The sequence below is a fragment of the Octopus bimaculoides genome, chromosome 4, assembly GCF_046866305.1.
Source record: "Octopus bimaculoides isolate indiv1 chromosome 4, ASM4686630v1, whole genome shotgun sequence".
Classification (NCBI taxonomy): Eukaryota; Metazoa; Mollusca; class Cephalopoda; order Octopoda; family Octopodidae; genus Octopus; species Octopus bimaculoides.
The window spans coordinates 6,440,209-6,455,786 of NC_142931.1; the positions used below are offsets into that span (position 1 = coordinate 6,440,209).

The 15,578-nt window shown below is 35.5% G+C and overlaps 1 protein-coding gene across 4 annotated transcripts in view; it reads left to right on the plus strand.

The window, feature by feature from the left end:
* The window catches only part of LOC106869372 (potassium voltage-gated channel protein Shal), a 442,940-nt gene that overhangs the window by 354,077 nt on the left and 73,285 nt on the right, over window positions 1-15,578 (plus strand). For 2 of the 4 annotated variants that reach the window (XM_052966873.2, XM_089350211.1), the window contains exons 3-4: window positions 10,110-10,292; window positions 11,978-12,094. In XM_052966873.2, the coding sequence (XP_052822833.1) occupies window positions 10,110-10,292; window positions 11,978-12,094 (300 nt within the window). The remainder of the gene's footprint in view (window positions 1-10,109; window positions 10,293-11,977; window positions 12,095-15,578) is intronic. The other 2 variants (XM_089350212.1, XM_052966874.2) reach the window with 1 other exon arrangement.

Sequence of the window (15,578 nt, forward strand, 5' to 3'; positions counted from 1 at the left end):
TAGTCAAAACTTTTTGAGTCTCAAACAGTCGTCTTATAAACAAATACGAGGTTGCCTCAATGTCTCTGTGACAAGATACTCATCCAACACTCAGGATAATCACAGTAACGATGGATAATGAAACCTAGGGGAAGTGTTCATTAGCTAACATCATCCGTAGATGGGTTAATTTGTAAGAAATTAAACCCATTAGATTTCAACTGCACTATTTATTACTGCTGCCAGGAGCTGGTGAGCCAATCGTTATAAAGTCAATCAGTTGTAAGTCAGATAGGTCACAAGTCGATGATGACTTGTACATGGTGTTCAGACTAAATTTGACAGTTTGCATAAAAGGAAAAGAAAATACAATATCCCATCCAAAAATTAATGTATTATTAAAAAATCAATAAATATCAACTAGTTCATGGCTAGGAGATAATAGTTTACTCAAAGTAGCCACCCTCAGTTACCACCACAGCCACAAGATGGCTCCAGAACCTGATGCATTCCTCACTGTGTCTCTTGGAAGATCTATGAATACTTCCTTGAACTCAGCCACCAGCTTGGACTTGGTGTTGCAGGCAGAGCAGTTGATGCCCTTCTCAACTACACTCCTCACATAGTAAGCCCATTACAATTGGGAGAATTAGCAGGTAAGAAACTGAGGCCGATGAAGCTGGTTCAAATCATCACGATACAGGTAACTCTTTTCCAGTATTCTAGTCCCCCATGTCAGCTAACATTTTCTCGACAACGACATTTTATCTTTATGCTCTCCAACACCGTTGACTATTCAGGAATATATCAAATTGTTCCTGAAAAAAAAGGGAGACATAAGAATCATCAACATCAGCCCAAGCACCCTCTACAGCTACATATAATTATATATGACAAGCTTCCAAACAGTTTATGTTACCATAAGGCATTGGTCAACCTGGGGCAATGGTAGCAGATACTTGAGATGACACAAAATTTGATTAAACTTTTAAATACACAGCCATACCTGTGTCCATATCATCACATTTTTACTCATCTCCAAACTCCTTCTCCATACCCACAAGGGTTGGATGGGTTTCACTGCATCTTTTGATCAGTCATGCTTCTTTCTTTCACACCGTTTTTATCAGCTTCCAAAAACCAACCACTCCACAAAATGGATTGTGTGAATTTTGTCATGCCACTGGCACTGAAGAGGTTTTCTGAAACATAACTATAAAGAATCTCCTCTACTTTGTGGGTGTGTGGGTGTGTGGGTGTGCATGCATGTGCACTTGATGAAATGTAGCTTTTTGGCATGATAAAGAGAATCTATCTTATATCTGGAGGAATTGATTGAAATTAGTGCCTTTTAAATTCATTGCCAATGTACAGATCAGTAGGCTAAGCACTACAATTGATTTTTGATAATTTTGAGTTCAAATTCTGCTAAATTTAATTTATCTATCAATTCCTATGAATGTCAATAAAATGACTAACATGCTTTAATAAAAGATAAAATGAGAACAAACAAGGCCATGTGGCAAGTGGCAGGTGTAGATTAGTTCACATCTTTAATTAAAAACTACTATTCTATTTTTAATTAGATGTAACCAACTCACATACATTTCCCTTACTTAAATAAAAAAAAAAAAAAAAGATCAGGTGTTAATAGTGTTGCAAGCATAAAAACATTATAGAAGTGTAAATGCTGCTAATGATTGAAAAAATAGTAACTACACTCAATAACATGAATTCATTCATTTCAGCAATGTAGAACAAACATATCTACACACTCACGAACACACACACGATGTAAAATATACCTACGCGCACACACGCATACACACAGAGATGACTTTCTGTCATTTGACAATGAAGATTCAGGTGTTTGATCAAATGAATTACCTGATCTTTGAAATAACATAAGTAGCTGAGTATTCTAACGACAGCTATCGTTAATGTAATTCTCAGGTGAAAATAATGTAACAGGGAGTAACAAAATTGTACCATTTGAATTACTAGTACAATCTATCCAATAGACTTCAATATACTTTCTCTTAACCCACTTTCATTGACAAAGTATAGATTGACCCAAGGCTATAAAAATGACACTTGTCTAAGATATCACATTGTGTGATTGAGCCTAGGACTGCATGGTTGTGAAGCAAATTTCTTTATCATTTGGTCATAAAGTACACACACACGCATGCACAGCGTTTCTTGAAGCTAAAAATCTTCAAAATTTGTTATTCAGACAGTAGGGAACTTTTGGAACAATACAAGTGTTCGTAAATGTTTACAAACCAAAAACCTCAGACAGACAGTACTTTACACAGTATGTATGCAGTTCCAAGTGAAACCGACTTTTGCAATACATCAAGATTCTAAAGTGTCCAAATGTTTTTTCAGGTTGGGTGGTATTGAACCCAATGTTCCAATGACAACAAAAACAACATTTATGTTTGACTCTCATAGCTGTCACATCTTGGTGATTTCAATTCTCAGGTTTCCATATTTGTCAAACTTTTCTTTTTTTTTTTTTCATGATAATATGTTGATCTCCTGGCACTGCCACATTGATTATTAGGCACTATATCCAGCCTTTGGTACTCTAGCACCATGTCTGTCAGGAAGGACTTTTGCCTTCCCATTTTCATCCATTACCTTTTGTAGAGTATATTGGTACCAAGCACCTCTTACCTTATATCCATACTTCCAGCATAGTAGCGAGTGAGGGTTTGGGGATAAAACTGAAGTGGATCTAATCAAGTCTCTTGTTTCTTATAGATCTTTTGTTGGAATGTACTTCAGGATCCCATCAACCTTTTGGATCACGCATTTAACACTGTCACAATTGAAGTATCGCAAATTACTGGCTTGGTCTCTGCTCTTGTAATAATTATTTTCTCAAGTTTTATCATTAGGTCCCTCAGTTCTTCAGTCATATCCTCTGGTGATACAGGGTCCTCCACAATATATTGATTCGTTCCCATTCCTCCCCAAAAGTCTCTCTCCTCTACTACACCATCACCTTGCCAATTCATTCACTGATCTTCACTTATATCATCCTCCTTGAGGTTATCGCCACTACTGAGGCTTTTTCCGATTGTCTGAATTTTGGTTTCATTAAGAAAGCTTCTATTCCAAATCATTCTTATCTGATTATTATTATTATTATTATTTTAACTGTGTATAACTTGTAGTAAAAATGATATTTTCACTACAAGTTATAGCTTGTAGTGAAAGCATCTATAATCTTCGGAATGAAAGAAGAGGTGTGGTTCAAAGAAAGTTCACTCCCATAACGAATAGGTCTTACATTACAGGAGCTTTAGTAAATGTATAAACTCATTTGTTCATTAATTAAAACAAGTAGAAGAATAAAAGAAACTAAACATAATAAAATCAATTGATTAAGTTATGCACATTAATGAAGAGATGAATAGAATAAAAAGAATTATAAATGTAAAGAAAGAAACTAACAAATTATAAATGAATTGCTGTATGAATAAAGATATAATTAAAAAGTCAATTAATAAGTAAATAGAGCATGTATCAATGTGTGTATGGAAATATGTGACGAAAACAAGTTCAGACATATACACATGGCAGGGAGGGGAGAAGAGAGAAAGGGGAGGGATAGAAGGGAGAGAGGGAAAGAGAGAGAAAAGAAAGAGAGAGAGAATAGAAAGAGAGAGAGAATAGAAAGAAAGAAAGGAGAGGGATAAAGGGGGAGAGGGAGGGGAAAGAGAGAAAGGGGAAGGATATAGGGGGTGGGGGGAGAGAGATGCATAAAAATAAATAGATAGCTGGAAATGTAAATGTTTAGGAAAATTAATCATCAGAAATATTTAGAAAAAAAAACAGAAATAAACAAAAAAATGAGAATGGCTGAAATTATATATACACCACTCGTATATTCATACCTGTTGTAAAGTTGAGATAAGTAGACTTCACCAACCACTACTGGCAGTGGAAATTAAATAAAAGATCTTTAAAATAATTAATATTGATTTCTTACATAGGCACAACACTAGAGATTTTGTAGAAAGGGAACTATCAAGTGTATTTCAGCCCCTCGCCATCAGTACTTGACTGGTGTTTTATTTTATCAACACCAAAAGAATGAAAAACAAAGACAACCTTGCCAAGATTAAAAGTTAGAAAATAAGGAAGTTAAACTAAATACTGGAATACTTTTTGTCCGACCCAGCCAAACCACCACCATTTTAAAATATAATATCAACCAAACATGTAGTAACAGGATGGATGAAAAGATCAATATAATTTGGTTATTTAGAGACAGAATGTCTGCTAGTTAGTTTTAGAGTGAAAAGAATATACATAGCTAAAATGTTAAATCCATTGCAACTTTCAAGGCCTCCATGTGGTCAGTGCTCCACAAATCTAGATTTTGTAGAGCAATAACAGAATGAAGACAAATTGTTGTACTGGTAAAATGACATTATCCCACCAATAGCTTTTCCTGTAAGAGGAATTTACATGAATTCATTTATTTAGAGCAAGATAATGAAATATGCTGCTGTCCAGGACTACCACATCATATAACAGTAGATTACATCAGTCAGTGTAGCTTTTTAGAAGGAGTGAAATTGATTGGTTGAAGCTAAATATTCTGGCTATGAACAAAATATAACACTGGTGATAAGGATACAAGTTGCCAGCACATGAGATATTTACTCATTCAATCTCCAATAAAGGACCTTGCCTGCAATGTCAGACAGACTTCTCTCAAATGGACTATTTGTATTTTCACAAACCATTTTATCAGACTCTACTTTGATATCAATTGCAAAAACTACCAAATAATCTATTCAAGATTATTACTATTTTCACTAATTCTATTCATTTGGTCATTATACAGAGTCCAACCTATTTTAAAAAGAAAATGAAGTTGAGTGTGACATCCAAATCCTTCATCTTCATTATAAATGCAAAATTATAAATGGTCCTGAGGCTTATTTAGTTGAAAATCTAAATCTTAACTTTATGAGAAACTGTAAAAACTTAACGTTATGAGAAAAATAACATCCCTCAGAGATGCTTAAATAACGGTCCTACATTACATTCTCAACAAAGCTACACTTTCTGTACTTTTTTACTTGTCGCTGCACACTTATCCATGAGTCCCAGAAAGTGGGCAGAAGGGAAACAGAGCCAAAGCTGCATGACAGCATTGTAATGTGGGAAAACCACTTGCAGATTTACAGGTGAACTGAGATATATATGTATTCTTTTATCCATTTCAGTCATTTGACTGCGGCCATGCTGGAGCACAGCCTTTTAGTCGAACTAATTGACCCCAGTATTTATTCTTTGTAAGCCTAATACTTATTGTATAGGTCTCTTTTGCTGAACCACTATGTTACAGGGACATAAACACACCAGCATCGATTGTCAAGCAATGTTGGTGGGGGGGATGCCAGGGGAAAAACTAGAAGCAAATGATAGCTTCTGTTTCCTAGGTGACCAAGTCAGTAGCAAGGGTAGATGCTCTGAAAGTGTAGCTTCTAGAATGAATAGCCTGGGTAGAGTGAAAGGTAGACTGTATGACACATGTGCGAACAGTCATGCTACACAACAGTGAAACATGGGCTGTAATTGCTGAGGATATACGTAGGCTTGCAAGAAATAAAGCTAGTATGTTCCAAGGAATGTGTAATGTCAGTGTACATACACGACATGAGTGTAAGCACCCTGAGAGAAAAGTTGGACATAAGAAGCATCAGATGTGGTGTGCAAGAGAGACAACTGCATTGGTATGGTCATGTATTGTGCATGGATGAGGACAGCTGTGTGAAAAAGCGTCACACCCTAACAGTGGAGAGAACCTGTGGAAGAGGTAGACCCAGGAAGACCTGGAATGAGGTGGTGAAGCACAACTTTCGAACATTGGGCCTCACGGAGGTAATGACAAGTGACTGAGACCTTTAGAGATATGCTGTGCTTGTGAAAACCCAGTAAGCCAAGTGAGACTGTAACTGTGGCTTATGCCAATGTTGCATAACTGGCCCATTTAAGAGTACCCTTCAATCATTGGGCAATAAACTATGCTTGAGAAGATCTGTTGAGTCAAGTGAAATCATTGTCGTGGCCAACGCCACTACCGCTTGACTGGCACCCATGCCGGTGGCATGTAAAATGCACCATTCAAACATGGTCGATGCCAGTGCCGCCCAACTAGCTCTCGTGCCGGTGGCATGTAAAAAGTACCATTCGAGCGTGGTCGATGCCAGTACCACCCGACTGGCCCTCGTGCCAGTGGCATGTAAAAAGCACCCACCACACTCTCAGAGTGGCTGGTGCCAGGAGGGGCACCCAGCTGCAGAAATCCTTCAAGATCAGACCAGAGCCTGGTGCAGCCTTCTGGCTTGCCAGTCCCCAGTCAAACTGTCCAACCCATGCCTGCATGGAAAGCGGATGCCAAACGACGACAATGATAATATATATATAAAATGAAAGTTAAATGATGATGATGATGATGACAAGGAAGGGAAACACCCACACCATCATTCATTTCTCATCTTCCATGAAAGCCTGTTTGGCTATGGAGAAATATTAACTTATTTGGAAATAAGTAAGGATTGGTAACAGGAAAAGCATCCAACCATAAAAAATCTGCCTCAATTAATTCTATCCAAACCATGCAAGCATGGGAAAATGTTAATTAAAATAATGATGCTGATGAGGTGTGAGTGTGTGTGTGTGTGTGTGTGTGTGTGTGTGTGTGTGTGTGTGCGCGCGTGTGTGTGTGTGCGTGTGTGTGTGTGTGTGTGTGTGTGATGGTACACACACTATAAAGGCAATGAATAATGAAAAAAGGGACAACACAGGAGAAATGAAAATTGACAAATAAGGTAGATGTATAACTAACAGCAAGAGGAATGTGACTTAACCTTTCAGACATAAGCCCTTCATCAGAAGAAAGAAAGAAACAGAGGGAGTGAGGAGAGAGAGTCAGTGAAAAAAAGAAGTAACGTCAGGCAAAATGTTGGAGAATGGGAATGAAAATACTGTTCTCAGGAGTGGGTGGGGGTGATTTAAAAAAAGAGGAGTTAAGGGCAGGAGCATAGTGGCTGGAAGCAGGTATAAGTAGGTTTTAGTGTGTGTATGTGTGGGCGGGTATACATCACTGTAGTGTAGTGTTGCATGTGTATCAAGGTGTGCAAGTGTGACAGTGTAGTGACAGTGGTTATTGTGGGTAGAGGGTGTTGGTGAATGTGTGTAATCTTTAAGTGGGGAGTGTGAAAGTAATCTTTAAGTGGGTATGTGGTGATGTGAGAGTGAATGTGAATGTGAGGGAATAAAAGATATTGATGAAAACTATTGAATTAATGAATTATATCAACAATAATTGGATGGAGAAGCCAAAAATAATTGCTACAAACACTGTCAAGACTTTTAGTTTAAAAAAAAAGAAAACAATTCAAAACCAAGTTGCTTCTTATTACTTTGCAATGGTCACTGAACAAAACATTGTAAATTACTTAATGATTTGAACTTTAAAATAGGCCATAATTTTCTACACTTATTCACCATTTATCTGTGTGTATGATATTTTGTGTATATGTTATGTATGTTAGTGTGAATGTATGTATACAATTTGAATATGTTGTTGTTTGAATAGGTTTTTCTGTATGCTCATAAAGGCATACAATGAATTATAATTATATGTAAGATACACACATTAAATCTGCAATAAAGATTTTAAAATGAATTATTTAGCATGAAGAGGGTAATGCACTTTTGTAGACCCGCCGAGACTGAAGAAGGTGGTTGAAGCTGGATGTCTGATAGGAAAATGTAGGCGAAGGAAGAATTTCAGTGAATTTTACTTTTGAGAAGAATTGAGTTAGGCATTTAGTGAAGGGTTTGTAGAATGAAACAGTGTAGAGGTAATGAAAGGAGGAGAAGTGGGTGAATCAGGTAGTGCACAGCTTACTAGTTCAAAGACTCCATACAATTTGTGGCCCAGAAAAGCAGGAACCATTACAGTAACAATAGAAAAGAAGAGAATGCAGAGCTTTAGTGGACTTGTAGCTGTAGCATATCGGTGAATGAAGGTATTCCAGTCATACAGATATACAGATCGCACTACTTTTTTGTAACTGGGTTGATCAGCACTCCTATAAGTAAAAGATTCTGAGAGCTTCTTCTAGCACTTAAACATGCCAGAGATTTTGTTTTGGGATTTGGTTTGCAAGATTCTTTATGTGAGTTCGTGTGTTGAAGCATATTCTGTTGTGTCTGGGGAGTGTCATTCTCTTTTAGTGCCTTATAAATTAACACACTCACCAGTAAAATTTCCACTTATTTCTTTTTTATTTTTCTAAAATTTTTGTTGCGTCTTGCAATCTTTTCAATAGTTTTGAAGTCAAAACTAAAAGAGAATGACTCTCCCCAGACACAACAGAATATGCTATAGATTAAAATCTGGTTATTGAAAACTGAAGTTGTCAAGAAAAATTAGGGAACCATCATGTTACACAAAAATAACAATTTTTAGTTTTACACAGTCATCTATATAAGAATAAACATCATTAAAAAGAGATATAAGACCTTATTGCCAAATAGAAGTAAATCACAGAAATTAGGAAGCAAGAAGTAAACAATGCTGTGTGAGTGAGAAAAATGAAGATATTGGTAATTTAAGTAATGACCATTCAGAATAAGGCTAAAGTAAAGAGAATGAACATACAGCTACTTCAAATCAATAAATTCTCAAACCAAGATCATATAAGTTCTTGTATCTAAGACAGAAACCATTAATTTAGTCATGTTAAATGCATACACCAGCCACTGTAGTGCAAAAGATGGAAAATTCTGCAATTCCAGGCATTTCAAATATTTGTAGGCATACAAATTTAATATCAGGCTATTCTTAAAACTCAGTCTGTATAAGTGGGAAATATATCTATTCTTAGCTAGTTTGAATATGGAGAAAAGGGTGATATCTTTACCATAAAGTAGAGGAAGAACAGAATATCAATGCTGTTTTCAACTTCACCATTCAGTGACAAATGGTTCTATAAATAAGCAAAATTCATTAAATGAAGTAATAATAAAATTTTAAAAGACTCGAAAGAAAACTATAAATATAAAGTAAAATTCAAGGGGTACATTTTATTCCTATTTAAAAATATGGAATCTACTTTCTTTTCACCCAATTAACAATCAATATTAATTTTCTGACCCTATTTTTTTCTCAAAGTTGATTAATAGATAATGCTATTTCATGAATGCCCCATTACTGGTTTTTGATTGATCTCCACGGCAGAAAGGCATACAAACTGATGTTTGATTCTTATTGAAACTTCAGAGCTAGCTCTATTAACAATCAATTCTGAAAATGGTTACTAATCACAGTGTTCTACTAGAATCTGTCAGGTGAAACATATAATTATCCCCTTACGTAACAAGATTATGCATTAATTATTGGCAGTAATTTCCTTGAACACAAGTTTCCCTGCTGATTCTGCACAGCTCTCTGTTAGTTACTGAATAATTAAATGACCATCACTTTTTAGGTGATGTTAGGACTTTTAAATACCCACTCGGGAAGTGTGTAAGTCAGGCTCTTTTTATGTCAGGGCTACTGTGTGTGTACATATAAGTGTGAGGATCTTTGTGTCAATGCTGTGGTATGTAAGCATTGTATGAGGTCCTTTATGTCCTTTGTGTCAAAACTGCTGAGTAGTAGTAGTAGTAGTAGTAGTAGTATGGTATATGTGGATGAGTGGGGGAGAGAACAAAACATTGAAAGCAGTGCTTCAGAATGACTTAGCTTTGATGACAAAAATAAGCTCAAGAACTGCAGGACAACTTATTCTTTTCAGTGTAAACTGTCCCAATACTACTTCAATCAAAAAGACAACAGGTGTGACAGATGGTAAGATAAGAATATTAACGAAATGAGGGGCCATAAAATATGTAACAGGCTTCAAGCTATAACTGTAGCTAAGCTGTTCTGTAGCTCCTGGCTGCACAAAATTGTGAAAGAGTTTTAATACATGCAGAAGACCTTATTTGTTTGAATCTGAATATTTAAATCATCCCTACTCTGAGTTTCTTACCTTTTCACTAAAATATTCATTATTTACATGTATTGTTTTTGTTTTTGATTTCAGAAAGCAAGATTGGCTCGTATCCGCATGGCTAAAAACGCTAGTGGTGCAGCCTTTATCACTAGCAAGAAACGAACTGAAGAAGTCGTACTTGCTAGAGAAAGTGGTCTTGAAGTAGATGACTACAAAGAAGACATATTCGAGTTACAGCATCATCATCTCTTAACCTGTCTAGAAAAAACTACTGTAAGTACCATCATGTATTTAAATATTGTGCCAGTTAATTTCATTTTTATTCACACACACACATACATTGTAGGACAAGATTGATTATATAGTTTGAAAATTTATGATGAGCAGTTTCATAATAGAAGGTAACTACTGAAGCTTGATAGAGACTATGTAAAAGGAGTATAATAAGCCCTGAATTACTGCAAAACTTAAATGAATATTTGCAGTACAGAAGCAAAGCTGTAGAAGCAAAAATAATGAAATATTTTAATTCATAAAATATAATCAATTTTGCCTCCACCATGCAACAATTTATGTGTGTGTGTGTGTGTGTGTGTGTGTGTGTGTGTGTGTGTGTATATATTTTAACAAGTACATTTTTTAATGGTCTCCTATGATATCTTATCTTTTCCAAAGCATACCCATTGTCTTACAGAATCATCTGAATTTTTTTAAATTTTTATTTTCAATGTTTTACTAATGAATGTTCTTTAACAGTACACAGGTAGTATGTCAACACTTCAAATAGAAGGATTCACAATTTGGGTGAGAATCTTGTCTAGTGCAAATTCTATATTTTGTTATTTTCAAAAGTGACAGCTGGTACACATTTATTGTTCTGGTAAGAATTCAAGAACATGTTGAACTATTTGTACTATGTTATTTCATACATCAGTATCTCACTTATTTGTTTTCTCTTTCGCCACTATATATTTAATTAGATAAAAGGTCTGAAGATGTTAATGCTTAAATGTGGTTAAATGTAATCATAATTCCAAATAAACAAATATGATATGAAAAAAAGCAACAGATGTTTAAGATGCAATGGTGTTAACCTAATGGCTGAGTGGTGGCTGGTGTATTATGGTTCCCAGCAAAGACGCTTAAATTTCAGAAGTCAAATCTAATTAACTATAAATAAGTACCATGATGAAGTACATTTCCTTCTGTAAACATTAAGGGAAGAGAAAACAGAAGGTCAAAAAATATTGCATGGTCTATTCAAGAGTAGATGGACACTTCCAGTAAAATTATAGGCAAGTACTTTAAAGAAGAAAATGATCCTTAGTAATGCTATTCTTTAACTATGCTTTCATAATCAGATACAAGGTCATTTTCCATCACTTTAGAAATCATAGGCTTCATATCTACAAATTACATTGATACCTGTGGTAGGTTTTAAACTCTTACCCATGAGCCTATAGACCAGTTCAGTTAAAAGACATCTCCCAAGAATGTGATAGAAACACTAATTTATGACAGTGTTTACAAACAAGTAAGAATATCTTGAAGTTTTGATTTTAATTCAAAATTTCAAAGAAAAGCAAAATATAGGTGTAAATCTTCTTGCTATCACTTCTATTGATCATGCAGAATACTTCCTTCAGTTTTTTTCAGATTTTAGTTCTATTTTATTGAGTCTAAACATCAGAGTATGCAAATATAGATTTTCCCTTTAATTGCTTAGCCATATGGTTACTATGCTACAAAATATAAATTACTATGCCACAAAATATGAATACTAGGTGACAGAGTCTACATGTATAAACTTATACCTGTACTGAATAAATATATGAACCCATAGGTGATACACAGATTTTATAATCTTATATCCTTTGATGTGTCTTTGTTGTTTAATGCAAAATCATTTTCATTTTGTCTTTTAAACATGCATATATTATTGTTGTATCATGCTGTAGGGTTTAAATATGGTGCTGCCAGAAGAGTTTGGAAAACAAATATTAGGTCCAGAAGCTGTATTGGACTGGCAGGTGTACTCTTATCCTGCAGAAAGCTCAGTTGAGGAAGAAAAAACGGTGAGAGTAAAGTGGCACCCTAGATAATCTCCAGTTTTAGTTATCCAACATAGAAACACACATTACTGCACAATGAAGTTTTAATTACATCAACCTATAGAAACTTGTTTTGTCTGAGAGCATAAATGATCATTGGAAAAAAGCCATAAGGAAAAGAAATATAAAATCATACATACAGTCCTTTGCTATGCATATGAGTAATATATTTATATATATGTGTATATACATATATACATACATATATATTTATATATATTACTTGTGTGTGTGTGTGTATGTATACACACACATAAATATGCATACATACATACATACATACATACATCATAGGTTTAAATACATGCATACACACACACACATGTACTATGTAATCCTCATTATTTTTATGTCTCCCTTTTCCGTACTGGCATGGTTTGGAAGAGAGATACTGAGGTAGTTTTCAATGGTTTGATACTATCTTTTCTTTGTTTTTCAAGGCAGATATTTTTTATTGCACTGGTCTTCAACAACAATGAAAACTATTGAGCTATGAGACATAAAAATTTCAACGACAATGTATAGACACCTAAAAACTCTCTATCTGACACAAACACACACATAAATATAATACGTTTTCATTCATTTTCCATTTACCAAATTTAACTTACAAAGTATTGATTAGCCTGAAGCTATGGAAGAAGTTGCTTGCTCAAGGTGCCATGCATGTGGTTCTGAAGTAAACTTGTTTAGCTATTCAACCACACACACACACACACACACACACACACACACACACACACACACACATATATACATACACATCAGTTGAAATATGCTTGTGGCATTTTTGGACTGATAAACAAGCCATTCACTGTGTTTTGTCATGGAGAAAATTTCTCGTTGTTGACAATGGTGTAAATACACATAGATCAGTTTGCAGTACCCCCTTTCCAGACTGTTAGATGCAGCATTTTGGAGTAGTTATCTCCTCTTCAGTCACAGACACTGCACAAAGGGTGCTGCGAACTGATGAAAGAGAGTTATTCTCTTATACTATTTCAGCCATTGTATGATGGCTGACAACACTACATATTACTGCTTAATGCTCCTACTCTGTAATTTACTTATGGTGAGCTGCTGTGTAGTATTATCAGTCATTGTACGATGACTGAAATAGTATAAGAGAATCACTCTCGTCAGTGTGCAGCGCCCTCTGCCTAGAGTCTATGACTGAAAAGGAGATAACTACTCTGAAATACTGCATCTCACAAGTTTGGAAAGCGGGTACTGCAAACTGATCTACATGATTTACACCAATGTCAACAGCAAGAAATTTTCTCCATAACAAATCATAGTGAATGACTTGTTCCTCGGTCCAAACATGCCACAAGCATATTTGAATTGGTAATAACATTGCATTTAAGCAGGTCCCTGCTTAACACTCCGACTTCATAATATATACCTATAGATATATATATATGCATACATACATACAGATGGACAGACAGATGGACAAACAGACAGACAAATAGGCCAGTACTGCCTGACTGGCCTTCGTAGGATTTTCGAGCGAGATCGTTGCCAGTGCCCCTGGACTGGCTTGTGTGGGTGGCACATAAAAGACACCATTTCGAGCATGGCCGTTGCCAGTATCACCTGACTGGCCTTCATGCAGGTGACACATAAAAGCACCTACTACACTCTCTGAGTGGTTGGTGTTAGGGAGGGCATCCAGCTGTAGAAACTCTGCCAAATTTAGATTGGAGCCTGGTGTTGCCATCCGGTTTCACCAGTCCTCAGTCAAATCGTCCAACCCATGCTAGCATGGAAAGCGGACGTTAAACGATGATGATGATGATGATGATGATGATGATACAATGAAGATCCAAAAGATCATTGTTTAAACATCCATTTTCCCATGTATGGGTCACATGGAATTTGTTGTAGATTTTCTACAGTCAGATATCCTCCTTGTTGCGAACCTTTACCAGTTTTCAAGCAACATAATACTTCCGCAAGGTTGAACATACTTCAAAGAAGATTGGTAATTAAGGACTGTTTTGATGTATTTGTATGATGGTGACACTTGTTTACAAGTATCGTATAATGTCAGGACCAGGAAGCACAAACATATCCCCACACACCGATGTACGATAGGCTTCTTTAAGTTTCCACCTTCCATATCCTTTCACAAAGCCTAAGGCAGCTGGGATCTTTAGAAGAAGACACTTGCACAATGTGTTTCCCAGTGTGATTGAATCTGAAACCACTTAATTTGGGAAGTGAACTCCGGAACCACGAAGCCAAGCTTGCACTTTGACCATCAAAAAGTTAATAAGAAATGATTATGCAGTGAGATAATATTTATTCAGCCTCTGTTGCTAACATACATTCTAATTATGCATTGAGGAAGGATAAAGACTATAGCTGAATGACTAATGTTATTTTTAATAATTTCCGCAAGTACAAGAGATAACTAGTTGCAATCAGTTCTTGGCCTGGCTATGAGTGAATAAATTCTAACTATGGAAACCCTCAAAATGAAGGTGTTGCTTATGCACATCTTTATTAGTCATTGGCCATCAACTGGACAGGTGTGCTACATATCAAGTGGACATCAGCTATAGGCCATACTTTATGTTAAGCTATTATTTGCATCATGCTGGCTGAGATAGTACTTACACTTCATTACAAAGCTGTGTTGAAATATGACCCTAATGTCTAGGACATTAACCACATGGAGAAGAAGAGTATTGATGTGAAGAGATAAATCTTGGAGCCTGACAATCTGATATGGAAGATAAACGTCTACAAAAGAATATATAAAAGCTTAACAAACACATAAATGTAAAACATAAACTTCATTTATATACACAAGAGTGTGTGCATGTGTGTGTGTGTGCATGTGTATGTGTGTCGTGTGTGTGCATGTGTTGTGTATATGCATGTATTTGAATAAGAGATCAATGAAAGAAATATTTGTTGTAAAGTTCATGCTGCATGCTCTAGTTATCTCTTATTCAATCTATAAAAACAACAAATATGTTAAAAAAAAATATACATAATTCAATGTACAATGAGCTCCTGACCATTTATAAATATACCGGTGGATGGTTGTGACAGATAAGTACATATGCCATGTTCTTATACGTATATACATTGATAATAAATTCACAATGCCTCAAAACATCAATAATATAAACTTAGAAATATACTAATAGAAAACACAAAGCAATAAGTTTAAGAACTTACAACAGAATATAGGAAACTAAATATGAAATGTCTAAAAATAGTGCAAAACTGTCTTTTTTAATAAGATATGCATCAGTCCCCACATCTAGTACAACACAAACAACTGCACTTTATGTGGGTGTGTGTGTGTGTGTGTGTGTGTGTGTGTGTGTGTGTGTATGTATATATATGTGCATGTATGTACATACATGTATGTATATATATATAGATATGTGTGCATATGTAAATATAATATATATGCAAACACATTTTA